The sequence below is a fragment of the Ascidiella aspersa genome, chromosome 9 (assembly GCF_963924565.1).
Source record: "Ascidiella aspersa chromosome 9, kaAscAspe10.2, whole genome shotgun sequence".
NCBI lineage: Eukaryota > Metazoa > Chordata > Ascidiacea > Phlebobranchia > Ascidiidae > Ascidiella > Ascidiella aspersa.
Genome location: NC_139455.1, coordinates 10,285,834 through 10,302,095, shown reverse-complemented (window position 1 = coordinate 10,302,095; position 16,262 = coordinate 10,285,834). Strand labels below are relative to the sequence as shown.

General features: G+C 36.8%; 2 protein-coding genes across 2 annotated transcripts; one reads left to right on the top strand and one right to left on the bottom strand.

Annotated features, from left to right (window-relative positions):
- Window positions 1-520: 520 nt before the first annotated feature.
- On the top strand, window positions 521-1,403 carry LOC146132933 (uncharacterized). The gene is made up of 3 exons (XM_083397600.1): window positions 521-860; window positions 906-1,108; window positions 1,266-1,403. The coding sequence occupies exons 1-3, from the start codon at window positions 521-523 to the stop codon at window positions 1,401-1,403; spliced, it is 681 nt and encodes a 226-aa protein (XP_083253726.1).
- Window positions 1,404-2,885: 1,482 nt separating this feature from the next.
- On the bottom strand, window positions 2,886-15,692 carry LOC146132932 (dipeptidyl peptidase 4-like). Its single transcript, XM_083397599.1, has 19 exons — window positions 15,602-15,692; window positions 12,408-12,518; window positions 11,712-11,890; window positions 10,838-10,966; window positions 10,638-10,764; window positions 9,718-9,823; window positions 9,503-9,646; window positions 9,066-9,213; window positions 8,937-8,984; window positions 8,366-8,565; window positions 7,989-8,173; window positions 7,699-7,863; window positions 7,249-7,318; window positions 7,025-7,149; window positions 6,471-6,601; window positions 4,034-4,136; window positions 3,633-3,691; window positions 3,362-3,514; window positions 2,886-3,002 (listed from the first exon to the last, which is right to left on the bottom strand). The coding sequence occupies exons 1-19, from the start codon at window positions 15,690-15,692 to the stop codon at window positions 2,886-2,888; spliced, it is 2,391 nt and encodes a 796-aa protein (XP_083253725.1).
- Between the last annotated feature and the right edge of the window lie 570 nt (window positions 15,693-16,262).

Below are 16,262 nucleotides of genomic sequence, written 5' to 3'. Positions count from 1 at the left end.
ACTTTAACTAAAACAGATCAAAATTATTCCACCACTCGCAAAGAATTATTAGCGATCGTTCATGCCACCAAGTTATTTCGCTGCTACCTCCGTAAGGTCAAGCTTTTGCTTTGCGCACTGACCACGCTGTTCTTAAGTGGCTATAACATGGAGTCACTTTGGCCAATTGAAACTTAGAGACGGTTTAATTCATTTCTACGACCAGGATAAAACACTTTTAAGACTTGTACTCCGCATGAACAAGGGCACAAAATCCTTGCTTTACTTCACGATGAAAAGCTAAGGTCGCGGAACGACACTTCTGGCCAGGCTGACGCAAAGAGACCGAACGGTATTGCATGGAATGTCTTGATTGCGTATTGAATAAGAAACCCTCAAAAACACCAAAAGTCCCCTTGGTATAATCTTGCGAAGAAGGCCCTTTAGAAAGGGTAGAATTCGACTTCATAGGGCTACTACATTTAACACGCCATGGGTACAAATAGATGTCCTTGTATAGCCTGTGATGTGTTTGCCAAATATGTCCGAGCTTGGCCCCTGCGTACGCAAACAGCATCCGAAACACTATAAAGACACACCCTATTGCCGAAACAGATTGTACAACCGCTGGATGACTATTCACGGAGTTTCCGACATCATCCATTCAGATCGCGGCGGGAATTTTGTAAGCAAGGTGTTTAAAGAGTTGCTTAAGCTGATGGGTTGTGTTAAGTCACGCACGACTAGTTACCATCCCGCCAGCAACGGAGGTGTTGAACGGAACAACAGGACAATAATTTCGATGATTCGAAATTATGTTCAAAATGATGAGCGCTCCTGGGATGAAGCACTGTCTGCTGTTGTGGCGTCGTACAATGCGAGTACGCACGAAAGTACGGGATTTTAACCACATTTCTTTTTAACAGGTCGACAATTGCGGCTACCTGCGGACTTGGTCGGAGCAGGCTCAGAAGAGTCGCATTTCATAAACGACAACATCAAGAGCCTTCACGACCGACTTGTTCGTGCCGAAGACGTTGTTCGGACTACTATCGTTAAGCAGCGCCAGCGAATGGAAGCGCATTTCAACAGAAACGCAGATGACACCACATTTAACGTCGGCGACTCGGTTTTACTAAGGAATAACGTAGTCCATGCAGGTTCAAACCGAAAATTTCATTTTCAGGCCCGTACAGGCTCATCACTGTTCGACCACCGGTTAATTATTTAATAGAAGCGGTCGACGTAGTACAATAGAACATCCGTCGAAATTGTTTGAAGCGCAGCCGTGGAAATTGGAAAATCAACAGGAAGAAGACGAAGAACACAACCCCGAAGAACAAACGACGGAGCACCCAACCAACATTGGATTTTGCCTCAGAATGACTGCAACACCACGTTCACCAAACTTGCGAATAACGTGAACAACAACATAAGCCCCGGTCTGATGCCCAATGGCACCAGTCCTGCCACCAAACCGAGACGCTCAAGAAAAACGACACGCTTTTACCCCTATTGAAACCTTCCATTAACAATGTTGTCCAGGTAGGCATCGAAATTGTGAAGGGGGGATGTTGCACCGTTTATGTTATTGTTTGCGTGTGGTATTGTTTCTTTGCTTTATCGTTCGTATTCTTGTTGTTCTTTTCACTCTTTCTTTCTCGCTCACTTACATCGCTTTTTTACTTTTGCACCTCACCTTTCGCGGTTTATTTCTTATCTTATCACGTTTTCCGTTGGCACCCAATAATTAGTTACATTTGACACTTACACCATTTTTTCCCTAATTGTTGTCATTCGCGTACCCAAAAACCAATGTGGGCAGTCGGGTTTTGGGCGAGTTTGGAAAACATTGGGAAAGCTTTATAACTGACGTTTCCGTCACCTTTTCAGACGTTGGCCGCTATTATTGTTTTCAGTCATATTGTTTTATTTACGTCTTCTTATATTAATACAGTTTACGACACGTGTAGCGCTTGGCATACGACAGGCCGTAAAGTAGGTATCCTGAAACTTTAGTGTAACATTAATACCTCTCCAATTGAGTTTCCCGCATTCCAAAAATAAACTATGTTGGCGCCTCACTACTATTGTATACAAAGCGCATTTTTCCCGATAATTTTTTTTTAAACATAATTTCATATTACTGCTGACCACAAACGTTATATTTTTACGCACATAGTGTTATTTTCTTTTTTATGTTGCCTCTTTAGACATTTTATTTGGCCAACCAAAGTATAAATTCTGTTAAGATATTTGCCAGCACTATGATATTTCAAGTGTGGGTAAGATCTTGTTAAACTGTAGTTTTTGTTGAGGAAAAATTATAAACACTCACTAAAGTCAATGTCGCTTGACAACACGACTTGATATTAAAGGTTTAAATTCAATTTTCGGTTAAATGAGGTTCCTAATGTTTTTCACACCCTAAAGCCGAAACAGTTTTGTCGTTTAGAAAGAACTTGAGTAACATGACTTGGATTGGGATTTAAATTGCTACTTTTGAAAAAAACTGTACTTAAGCCTGATTTCAAAAGATTTGTTTACATTTTACAACACTCAAACAACCACAAAGATCATGCTATTTTGAGGTTCGAGTTAGCTTCTAACTAAGTTCTTGGAAACTTTGGAAAAAGGTTCTGTCATCACATATTTACCAAGACAGCAAAAAAGCTAGTTTGGATATGTTTTGTAAGATTTTTAGAATACAATCAGTAAAATCACGTCTCGTGCAAAGAATAATACGTCAGCAGTTAAACGAAACCGCTCCATGGCATCCATTTCCAATGCAACACTCAATAAAACGTATGCTTCGACATTTGCACAAGCATGTTAATTAAAAAATTGAAATAACATTTGGGTGCCATCACGAATTAGCTGTGAAACCATCAAATGCGGCGTTTCAATTAGGGGTAGGGAGCGCTGACTCTTCCAAGACAATAGGATAGTCTGTGGTCGATTTGACGGTAAACGTGTTTGTTGGCGTTTCCCACATTGATGGAATGATCTTGGTCTGCGTAGAACTGTAAATATAAAAGAAAACATTTAGTTCGAGCCAACGTTTTCCAAACGTCGGGTTGCATAACAGTACTTGCCCAAGCTACGGTTGTTGCATATTTTATAAGAGAGTTTATTTCTAGATTAGTTTTGCATGTGTTATTTGTCAGTGTCAGTGGGTTGTTTTAAATATTATACTTATTCACTAGAGATATTTTTAAGTAGTATATATTTTACTTAGATTTATGGGTCAAGTCTACATATTGCGTGTTATAATTGCGATCGCCTTGTGTTTGCAAGCAAAACCAATATGTGCCAAACATTTCCTGTTATCTCGACATACCTCTACTGTCTCACTACTATTATCAGCAGTTGCAAAACTTACGAAGTCATCAAAGTCTACATCTGCAGCAACAAGCGCTTTCTCCATCTCAGCGGCGCTCTGGAAATGTACATTATCGTCGGCGGTTCCGTGAATTAGCGAATACTGCACGTTCTTGAAATTGGTCAGGTCGTGGCCTTCTATGATCGAAGCTAACTGTGATAAGTTTTACCAGAAAAATTAACATAAATATGCAAAAGTGATATTAACAACATGTTATTCGAAAGCTATCGGCTTTAGTGTCAACGGTTCTCTAACCACCAGAAAGCATTACCTTGTAACCATCCAAATTTTTTTCTGGCAAAGTCATATACCTTTCTGCATACATCGCATCTGAATAAAAAGGTATAAGGATTTAACCAAACATCCGTGGTGGAACTCAACAAATAAATTTAACGACCTTTCATTAAATATTTGTTATGATTGTTCGTTAAATTTTTGTTTATGTTTACTTGTTTAAAAATTATTATTATAAAGTCAGAAAAGTTCGACGCAAAACTTTGGTTCTTCCCTCTATCTTTATTTCCTGCATTTGTTTGACCTGCTATCGCAAGTCCTGGATAATTGTTTTCATATTGTAAATGTTATCTCACAGCTTGCAACGAGATTTACTTTGACACATTGATTTTTGCTGACATAACTACTTTTAAAATATAAAATATTCAAGTTGCTTACCATACCACCTCCAGTCAGCTAGTGGAGCAACAGCCACACCGCATTGGAACGTTTTCCCACCATCATATCCAAGAGCATGTGAGGTTGTGTATCCCCCGTAGGACTAGGATGTATAAAGGGTAACTTTTTAATAGTTATTCATCCCCTTCAAATGAGGTTATATGCATGTACGAATAGCATGCAGGGGCAAAAAAGTAATTTTTTCAGTTTCTGATACGAGCTGTTAATTCCCTTCAAACGGGGTTAAATGTACGTCGTTTCTCTACCAGCTACAACTGACCTACGTATAAGCTTGCCGGAGGTCGTTGGTTCGAACCTCATCGCAGGCTAGTTGTTTTTCTAGCCTAGCATTGCTTGCACGGAAATCCTTATTACGGCGAGTGATTTAGGTAATCCTTTTCAGGAGGCATCATGTGTACTAAATTATGTGAGCCGTTATCGTTGGTCAGTACGACTCCAGAGGGGCTTGATCACAGATTACACACACTGTGTGTATGATTTTTTCAATTTGCTGATACGGTTTGTTAATCTCCTTGAAATGAGGTTAAATGTACGAATAGGATGCAGCTTGAAAAGGCGCTATGTTGGTTTCTCGACCAGCTTCCACTGAGCCTACGTATAAGCAATCCGGAGGTCGTTAGCTCAAACCTCTTTGCAGGCTTGTTTTCCAGCCTAGCATTGCTCGCACGGAAATTTTGATTAGGCCGATTAATTTAGGTAAGCCTTACCAGGACGCGCCATGTGTTTCTGTAACGTACACGCGTGATTTACCGAATGCATATTGTTTGTGCAACCCCTATACCAGGGGTCGGCAACCTTTTTTGCAATGCGAAACGGTTTAAAACTGAAATTTTTGTGGCAGACCGGCCTTAAAAAAAACAAATGTTTAGTAAAGAAAATTTCAATGCGAAGTTTAAGCTTGTTTTGCCAAAAGAGATGTTCCTGTCTGGAAAGTATTAAACTTAATGAAACTCGCGGGCGTTTTCCTAATTACACTTTATAGTATACCATTAAATTACATTTCTATACAGTAGTGGGATTCAAATTTTGTCAGCCGGTTCTATTACAAATGTCAAAATGTTCAGCTGGTTCTGTTATGAAAAGTCATATTATTAGGCAAATGAACTGATTATGTTTTATATATACGGCAGAACTTTGTTTTATGAAGATAAATAGAAGGCATTGCAATAGCAAAATAAAGCAGCAGTCGTCTCGTGAGTTGTACTTATGACGCAACAATTCAAATTTCAGACAAACAATCACAAAAGAAAAATTACTAAAACTGTAAAAATTAACATCCTGTGTAACTGTTACGTGCGAACTTGACCATCGCACTCTGCGTTTTAATTGTGTGTTCGTGCAGCGTAACGATTTTCGTACGTTTCCTTGGTGTCGTGTCCATCGCGGACGACGGTTGGAACTCAATTAATTCACAGTTGAAACTATAATCACGTTCTGAAATCTGACGCAATTACAGCTAATGTAATGACTGCATCATCCTGATCCATGGCGCACGGGCAATTACCAATTTTTTTTATATGCGAATAACATCTGATATAACACTTAAACATTCAATAAAAATGACAAGTATGCCATATGGATATTGTTTTCTGGCCTTTAAATGTGATTTAGCTTATAACAAATAAAAAAACTCGTTTAGTTTAAATTAATATGCACAAGGGTGTAGATGCATTTATGTAACTTATATGGCCACAGCACAATAGTTGTTTTAAACCTCACGAGAGCTTGATACTAATTGTGATTTTTGACCATATCGATCAACCATGGAGCATATTCGAACGAAAGTCAATGTGTTTTAATAATAAAAATACATTTAATTGTTTTTGATTTTTTTTCAAGGTGTTTATGTACAGTTCGGGTTTAAATCACCGTTTTATTTTGGCAACCCTGCTACGGACCGGTAGCAAACTCCTCGCGGACCGGCACTGGTCCGCGGACCGGCGGTTGCCGACCACTGCCCTATACAACCTAAAAAACCTAACGATAGTATCAATCTACTCAACAGATTTGGCTTTGTTATTCATATTGGAATGCCGATATACCCTAGGCCTAAACAATCTCGCTAGAAAGTGAACATAGAAAACTGAACCATGTTAAATTTCTGGAAAGATCACACCAACTATTCACATGTTATTTAATCCTTTTGTTGCATTATCTATGACAATTTTTATTCGCTTCTATGTTCTCATATAAAATGTGTAAAACATATATTTAAGAACGCGATAACATTTATTATATATAATCTGAGTAAGCAAAAATTATGATTTGAATTTGGCTGTTGACTTTCGATTATATGTTAATACTGTATAGGACGCGAGACTTCTACGCGAACATATATATAAGCACTCATATAAAATTACACACGGTTGATTAGCACTGACCTAATACACCAAGTTTCAACATATATGAGACTTACCCATCCCCACAAACCAACGTGATTGCCATCGATATAGTCATATGTCCCAATCAGGTATTTGGCGAATTCAGTTTGATCGATCGGCTCGTTTTGTCCTAGCTTCTTGTATGCTTCCCTCATAAATTTCATACCTATTTCAAAGCAGGTAAATTAAAATAATTAGTTTGTAAGTTTAAAAGTAGTTTGTAAGTTTTTCCGCTATAAAATTCAAGGTTCGGACCCCCTCTATTTTATGACGTGATATCCGTCACTATTTTATGACGTCATTAACGTCAGGCGGAAAAACGGTGAGTTCCCTAAATTGAAAATTCGGGACCCCCCTTTTTGGATTTCTGGATAAGCCCCTGCATCAAATGCGTATTTTGGGCCTAGTAATCAGGCACTCGCAGGACTGCATTTGATCAGATTTACTAGTGACGACCACTCTAATAAAATAATTTTTTCTGGGAAAGTGTTTGTCCCGTGAGGAAAAAATGCGGCTCATACTGAACGATTTATACGAGACTATACGGTTTGTTGTACTGTAGTGTCTTAAGCACATTGCCCGGTTTTACCTTGAAAGGCAGAACCTCTTCCATCGACGCTTGCCACGATCACATCTCTATTGCTCACCATGTAAGTTTGAGCAAACCCTTTTCTCCATGTAGCTGTTACCTTCTGAAATTCAGGGCCGGCGTACCTGAAAATCAACGTTTCTTTTTTGTTATCCTTACAAATATCTGCTGTGTTTTTTTAATTTAAATACGAAACAGATTATTTATTTTAAACAGTTTCTTACACTTCAATCAGTAGAGGATACTTTTTGTTGGGGTCAAAATCCATAGGTTTCCATATCTCGTAATTATAATCTGCAATTAAAAAAATAATATTTAAAACTGTGTCTCAATTCAAAGTTATCAGCAGGGCTGTGGAGTCAGAGTTGGGTTCGGGACTTCGGGCTCGACTAAGTCGGTGAACACGCAAGGTGGAATGCCATATGGTCAAATGTTTTTCAAGCACGTATAGTGGTTGGTTGGGTTATGACACCCCTAGGGTAAATTGCTGTATATCCACCCTAGTTTAGTCACGTAAAAGTGTTGAATACAAGCCATTAAATGGAAGCCAGGCACAAGACTCGACGAAGTCGGAAAATTAAGCCGAAGTCAGTCTCGAGCTTATTTTTTTGTTCGGAGTCGGATTTGGGAGTCGCGCGGGGATGAGGAACGTAAATACATCATAATGTACCCACTTTGGTCATAGGAAGGGCTGTCGAAGGTACTGTATTCTCTTTGTGGCCATCTTTTCAGTGCCACATTTGTCTGTAGGTCCTCATTTTCTTCAATAACTGTTGGTTTGGCATTCCAGTTGCCTTCATTGTTAATGGCAATCCACAGCGTAAGTGGGTACATAGGACCTGTTTGGTGAAGCAAACAATATATTTTGTTACGGTTTATAACCTGGGTGTTGTAGAGTATCTTATATAATATAATGCCTACTACTAGGTGTAGGTAACAAGTGTTTTACTGCAAAGTGTCTCACCTCTGCAGTTGATAACAACACCACTACCATCCAGGTTAAATACAGGATTTATCCAACCACATCGATCTGCGTTCTCTTTATCCAATTCACATGTCACACATTCTGGCGACGTTTCATCACTGTCGGTCGATTTAACGCGGTGAATGTGGCGATTTCTTGAGTTTGGCGTGGCGCCAGTAAAGTACCTACAGGGAATTGAATCATTTTTGTCTAAAAACTTTAGAAATTTAAGTCAGTTGGTAATTAACAAACGTTGAAAATAGTCTAAAATATAGTAGGCTTTTTCAATTTGGATATAATTTTTCTATTGATATTTATTGTCGATTGAATAGGCCTAGGCTACTCATCTCTAAATGCAATTCTATTCAAAAACTTACAGCCAATCGTTAGCATCATCATAATAAAGAAGTCCAACAATATCAAAAGTAGTATCGGTTAGCCAATTTCTTTCTTGAGTCGCGTCTTCTTGGACAAACGATATTTGCCAGTAACCATTATCACCATTCATACGTGGATAAATTGTGAAATAGTCATTCTTCTCCGTACCAGTTTTCCAAACCGGATAGTAAGGTCCAAACTAAAAATTACAGTTAAATTGTTTTGGTTGTATGGATAGATTAGTGTAAACTAGGTTTCTTCCATTTATTTATATGTTGTGTTATATGGTTTATATCAAGCATTAAGCGAGCCTAAAATTAAAACTGAGGAAAACGTGAATGGTGGTATGCATTTTAGTATGTTTGCAATATTTATAGTTTTAAACCAACTGTGTGATTATAAGTTGTAGGCATGTTGTTATCTACACAAAATGAGAATTAGTTTGTCGGGTGTTTCGCGAGATGGTCTTAAAGGTACCTACTTATGTAATTATCTGGTAATATTTTAGATTTTTTTCTTTGAAGGTATGAAAGTAGTTACGACAGCTCAAAACAAAACAAAAAAACTTACACTTCCAACCCAACTAACACCCTCGTTGTTTTCTTCATTCTTTGCGCCCTAAAATAAATAAAAAAATATTAAGTAGAGGTAGGAATATCCGAGACTTTTATTTGGCATAGCTAATGTTAATAAACTTACCGTTGTACATGTAAAATCTGCAGTGGTGCTAGTTGCATCTTTAATGCACAGATTGGCTCTACTGATTGTCTGGATACGATTGGTCCAACTGACTAGGCACACCGTGTCATTCTTCCAGGTAAAACGGGAGAAGTATTGGTCTGTAGGACTGTAATTCATTGAAACGTTATTTACAAATAATAAATGTTAAATCTGTTATGAACTCGTCTGTTTTTCATTAAAACTTCTTTTTATAGTACCTTCTTATTTATGCGTTGTAACTTACGGTAGAGACAGTAGAGTAAATGCAATGGAGAGAAAATAATTCCCACCATTCGTTGGTTTATAAATCAACAATAAAACTTAAATAGCAAAGGGCTGCAGCCCTCTGTCACACGTATGAGCTAGTTTTACGAAACGTACAAATTCAACTTTAGATCTGTTTTTTTAAAACATACTTTTCAAAAGGTGAAGCGAGTTCGACGTTTGAATTGTAGTCTGCAGATTCTGTATCAAAGACCCATAATTTCACAGTTCCGATCGTCGTTCCAGCTTTAGGGTAGGCAATCTTAATTGTTTCTGGATATTGTTCGTCTCCGAACCTGAACACGATTTACATTTAAAAAGACATGACTGAAATAAAATAATGAGTGCGCACTTGATTTGGACTCACCAGGTATATTCGATAAGTTCAACTCCTGTTTCGTCAGTCTCAAGAAAAGCCAGCCTCTCTGAGTTTGGACTCCAGTAAATAACGTTATTAGATCCAATCATCTCCTCTGTCATTGCAAAGAAATAAGGGCATTAGAATTTTCCCAAAATAGGAATACTTAGTTTGAGAGTGCACATGTCTAGGCATATATAATTTTAGAACGTGAAATATTCATTGTAAAACGAATAATTGCCCCCTGTAACATTTCTAAATAATAAAAACAACCAAAAGACAAGCATATTGTGGGGAAATTATTTTGTTAATATGCAAAGCTTTAAATAAACAAATATCATATTTTACATTTTTAACTGATTAAGTGAAGTAACCATATCGGTAAAAAACTGTTGTGTTGCCCAATTCGGTATGGTACAACTAAATATGCTTTTCTGTTTCATTTCAATATTACAATCTGATTCATGTGATAAACATCGCGAAACTGATCAATTAATAATAAGCCTTCAAAGAAGCAGGCGTTGCATAAGTTAAGGTCGCAACACATGGGTTTAAAATATTACTACAGGGATTTAATTTTTGTGAGCATTAGACAGACTGGCATCGACACGAAACCGTCGAAAGTTTTGTTTGTATTTAGTTTCTCTTTTCAGATGCACATATGATTGTGCCACATCTGAATATAAAAGTAAATGTGATTCGCGATCAGTTTACTAGTTTGACGGCACGAAAATGCAACCTGCTGCATTTATTATACAAAATAAAGATATCCGTTAACAAAATGATGTTTTTCTGTCTGCTCAAGTTAAAAAACTCAAATGCTTTTAAAAATGTATTTGTTTATTACAAAAATAGACTCAGTAATATTAGCCAGTAGCCGCAATACTAAAGATAAACACTTGTAGAGATAAAGCAAATCGAAAGAATACCTTCGTACATCCAGTCAGGAATTCCGTAATATTTCATGTTCTGTTCTCCATCAGTTGGACTTACTGAAATAATTTCGGGATTGGAAAAGTCCTTAATCATATACACGTTGAAATTTTGCACAAAGGCCTAGTAAAAGAAGAAAAAAAAACTTTCTAAAAACCGATTACAAACGGTCACATCCCAAGTTTTTGTGACTTACTAGAAAATGCCCAGTCGGTGACCACTTGATATATTGTATATTGGCATCACTAAATCCGGGAATGTTAACTTCTGTATCAGCTGTCACGTCATAAATGACATATGCAGCGGTATATGAATGACGCCAAACCTGGGAGGAAATGATAAATATTCATGAACATTTTAGCGACATAATGTTTGTAGGTTGTAGCATGGGTAAAAACGGAGGTTTTAAGCTCAGGTTAGGTGTCCAATCATAACGCAAAATTTATTTAGAAGTGACGACCATGTTCGATCAGGCGCGCAATCATTAATCCAAGCCATTTAGTACACCGAAAGCCATCGCAGACTCAATGAATCTGCCGATCAATGATGCAAGCAAGGAAGGCTAGAAAAACAACTAGCCTGCAGTGAGGTTCGAACTCACGACCTCCGGTCATACCGGAAGCCTTAATCGTTGGTCAAAAAGCAGCTTCAGAAGGGCTAGATCACAGTTGTTATTGTTAACACACATCTATGTGTGCATGGTTGGTTAAATACAAGCCATTTGTTCGAAAGCACATGGTACAGTATGTTACATTAGTAGTTTAAATTACCGGTAAGTGGTTTTAGTTTTATCCAGGGAATCGAACAAAACCCATACCGCATATTTTTAACCGGTTTTGGGCTATTTTGTTCCGAGCCGTAACCGTCCTAAACGAGGAACGGATCCAGGGATGGCACATGACCATGACACTGCCTTTTAGCAAACAAGTTTGTTTAGGCTACACATGTATTTGCAAGATTTCACTCATCATTTTATTAACAATAAAATAATAAACTGCACGTTGGCCATGTAGAATCTAGTAATAGTCATCGTATATATGTTGTAAACTCTGGCCTTGTTTATTTCCCACCTTAGTGTAGTTGTAGCGGTAAAAGACGTACAGCGCATCGGCAGAAACTGAATAGCCATTGCACTTGTATTTCTGGTAGACATCTTTTGGCGCAACCTCCTCAATGTTATCATAGGGTTTATCGATTGACCGTCTTTGTAAGGAGTCGTCAGTGTCTTTTGTTATAAAGTCCATTTGGCCTAAAACAACAATAGTCTTTCACATATTGCTCGACATAACGGCATGTATAGTCTAGTTTTCCAGAAATGCAACTTTATATAGTTAATGAGTCACACGACGGAAGATGTCATAGTAAGCATAGCGTAGCGCCTATCGGCTGAATAAAACAGACAATGGCATAGAATAGAATTTCTAGCAAAAAAAAACTGTATTTAAATATAATAGAAGTTGGCATAAAAATAGTTTGGACAGATGGGCTGGTGACACAATTCCTGAATCCGCTCCTGCCCTCAAATCTGTGAGTGTTGTATTAAGTAATTCGAGATCTTAATCGAAGGTACCTTTCATAAAAGCGCAAAATTAAGTTGTATAAAGTCATAAACAGCATTCTAACGTTGTATGAAGTTAGCTACAACCGCTAAATAGGAATTATGTTTTAGATCTAAAATTATTTAAAAACACCAAATGAGTGCAAATAAATATCTATTTAATCGTTGAATGTTTTTGAACTTGAAAGAAGCAAAAAAATAAATAAACCTGCTGTGCTTTCATCCCAATTTGGATAAACACTTTTCGAGTTATAGGTGGCACTCCAAATGTCATTAAACTCAAACACAGGAAGATCGGATGGATTAATGACTTCCTCCGCTGGCAACAAAAATATGTTCTGGTTAATTTTAGTTTACTGTAGCAATAAGCAATCATTTTAATTATTCGGAAAAGTTTTGATTATTCGTAAAACTTGGGGGCAACACAGATACACCGGGTGGGGAAATAAAGAGATTAGTCCTAAAACTTATTTTAATGTCATAAATCATAAAACCATTTACTAAAGTTTCACAGAAAAATGTGCCTATATTTCATCGTATAAATAGGCATAATCAGTTTTTGATAAAAATCAAACATGTACAAAATGCCCAGAAATGTAATAAAATTCTAAAATACATAGACCACCTATATTATAAAACGTCCGTATAGTTCAGTTCAGCGGCAAAAAACAGAGTCAAAACCTTTTTGTGATTATGATGCGCAATAGAAAATTAACTTTCGTAAGAATTGATTTACTTGTATTTTATGCGTTTGACAGGAGATTATTTATATTTTAATGCTGTTATATGCGAATCTTTTATTGGAATTATAAACAGATAAATGCAAACGTGTAACTCTTTTGTGCAATAAACCATCAGGTGTTTAGAAACGATTTTAGTTGCCCATTTAAACACAAACTCCAATGCACAAAGCAATTTTCTTCGAGTTTTATTTCAGCGTTAAAGTCAGACAACCTTAAATCGTTCTGATTTTGTTGGTACTGTATCGTTACCGTGCTATATATCGAGGCCGTGGCACTGATTTTGACACAATTGTCGCTAATGATGTAAAGTTTTGAAAAAAATACAATCGAAATCCTTCCGTCGAATATATTCGCTTATCGACATGAAGAATTGTAAATTATATTTATCTCTAAAATAAAACATTTAGCTCTTCTTATTACAAAGACATCTTAAAGTTCCCGACGGTGTCGCACGTTCTGCGTTTGGAACTTTGGATCGTGAATCATTGGGTTAATCGTTAACGCATAACGTGCAAGTTACTGCTTTTAAAACAAACGTCGTAATGTTTTCGGTTTGCTATTAATCTAAAGAGTTTTCAAAACGTATATTTAAAAGAAACGTTTTCTGTTGCCAAAAAAGAAAAAATATAAGCTGCAACGAAAAACGCCAAGGCCTTGTATCGTCTGTAAAATGCAAAGGTAGCCTACTTGTCGTTATTTACTCTTATCCTGTGGAGGTGACTCTTTGTGCGACTGGTGCCGTCGCCCATTGGATTGTAACTGATAACCACAGGAATGACGTGCATTGCAACGCAAACACTTTTGTACTCAACGCGACTGCAGGTCGCTGGGCGATTGGTGATAGGTATTGCCTATTGCGCTTTTTAGAGCAGAACTTTAAAGCCAAGCAATTCTTAAGGGGGGCGCGAGCTCTACTTAAATATGTATTTTTTTGCAGTGATTTTAATGGTTTTGTTTGGGTTTTATTCTGTTGATGATGTCCCGTGCTTTACATTAAAATTACTCCTGTGGAGTTAAGTAACTGAAGAAACAGTTTATGGTTTTTGCAATTTGCGAGCTTTGCTACTAATTTTTAATAGTTTCTCGGTTTTTAAACTACAATTTCTTCTTTTTACGACCGATTTGGGTTATATTGAGTCTGAACAATATGGTATAGTGGTAAGTCGTGACACTTGGGTAAGATGTGCAATTGGGTTGGGCACCACTCCTACACGTGACAAAACTCAGTTTTTTGCCAACGTTAACATTGAAACTGCAAAAAATATTCGCGCAGCCCGCAAATCTTCTATTTTCTAGTTTTGTTGACCTTTTTTAGCACAAAGTCTCTTTGAGTACCATTGCACGTTTTCTGTCTATTGAAATAGACATATCATTAAAGGTATATAACGGCCCTATTTAATTACAGTTTTGCTCACTTATAGATAAATGATAATTATTCCCCTTTCGAACTAATTTTTATACATATTTTATGTATGACAACGGGCTAGCAGCAGGTGTACTTGAACTTTTTTGCGCGAATCTATAATGTTTTTCCGCTATTACCGCTGTATTTTGTGTCGCACATATTTTAAAACACGATAACGCATGTGCTTTTGAAACACGATAACGCATGTGTGTTAATTTTCGCCCTTAAATTTGTACGTGGTTACTTTAGAGTCAAAGCACTCTGTAAAAATCAGCTCGATAAAAAACAATGTGTCGAGCACGAGCAATTTGTGTGTCCAATGCGAAAAGCCTCTTGAATTTAGCCAATTCATTTAAATAAACTCATTTTTTGCGCTTCGGGGCGCGACTAAAAAAAAGTTAAGAACCATTGATATAGTGGTGTTTATCAAGACGTTTTTCGCAAATTAAAAGAAATCGATTTCCTTCAACTTTATTTCTGTATTATAACAAGTTTGTCGCTAAAACAAATTATCGTGAAGCACAAATGCACACAGTGGGTTTATTTTGTTGCAATTTTAAGTCGTAGAGGTGTTACTTACGTTACAATGGCCATTAAAAGACGTTAAACTTGTATTAACTGCTATTCCTATTTGGCAGAACTTATGTTATAGAAAACGTTTTGTGTCCATGAAACGTCATCTATATTCACAAAAAAATCTGTTAGACGCAACGCATCCACGTAAACCGCGAAACTGCATTTATACAGGCTAGGTTGATAAACTTTGTTGAAAGTTTCATGGTACGCATGGCGCCTTATGGTTAATAAGATTTACTCTATACATAAAAAATACAACTAAGATACGCAAGAAGCGGCAAATATTTTGTTTATTTACGTGGCCAAAAAAATGTGGCATTGGTTCGCGTCCAATTAAAAAAATAGGTTACCCAAACTTTGTTTTTTGTTTAAAAATATGGAATATTTGTAAAAGGGTATATCTCAGTGGCCAAACAGAAACGGTAAGACATATGCAGGAAGTGCAGTAAAATATTAAAACTTATGAATTTGGGTTGTGCCATATACCTAAGATATTATGTAATTGTTTAAAGCATATCAAACGTAACAAAAAGTGTTTAGTAAAACTGTGTTATTTTTTTATTTGTGTAGATGAATTTGCAAAATCAATCTAGAAAATCACCTGCTTTAATAGATTTGAAAAAAATTAGCCTGTTGTTTTAAAACGATAAAGTTTCAAGGAATACACAACTGACTTACATGCTGGCAAAAGAAGAACGCAAGGCACAACGATCGCTGTAACAATAACAACACCTCCCAGAACCGCTGCTACCACGTAACCTGTCTTCATTGTTGGATTTCAAACTAAAATACAACATCAAACAAATATTCAGCATCTAATATATAAATGAGCTACCAGGCATAGTAATATAAATAAAAAAACAGCTTCTCTGGTATTATTTTTAATTACCAAAGGAGCTGTTTTTTTATATTCAGTATCTAACTTTAAGTTTAAACGAGATATGTACAAATAAACACCTTTCTTTATATTAAAAAAATCCGTGATAGTCAACAACGTTATAGCCCTTTATTCGCATTTATTTTTTAATGGTTCTATACCTCCGAAATTAAAAACGGTAGCAGAATAATTAGTTTTTATTTTAATACAAATTAGTTGAAACAAGACTTACCCTCTAGCTGTAAAATAGATTCACTGCAGAAGTTGTCCCTACAATCGGCGAATGGATTAGCTCAATAAAACACAAAAAAGGTGCATCTTGCGCATGCGAGAGAAATTTTAGTCAAACATTAACGCGGGAAACGATGTGTGCTTATTCTTCTAAAACTTATGTAACCAACGCTATGCAGCATTTTGTTGTCAGTTGACCATATAAACGACCTATGGAACACTTCGGATAGG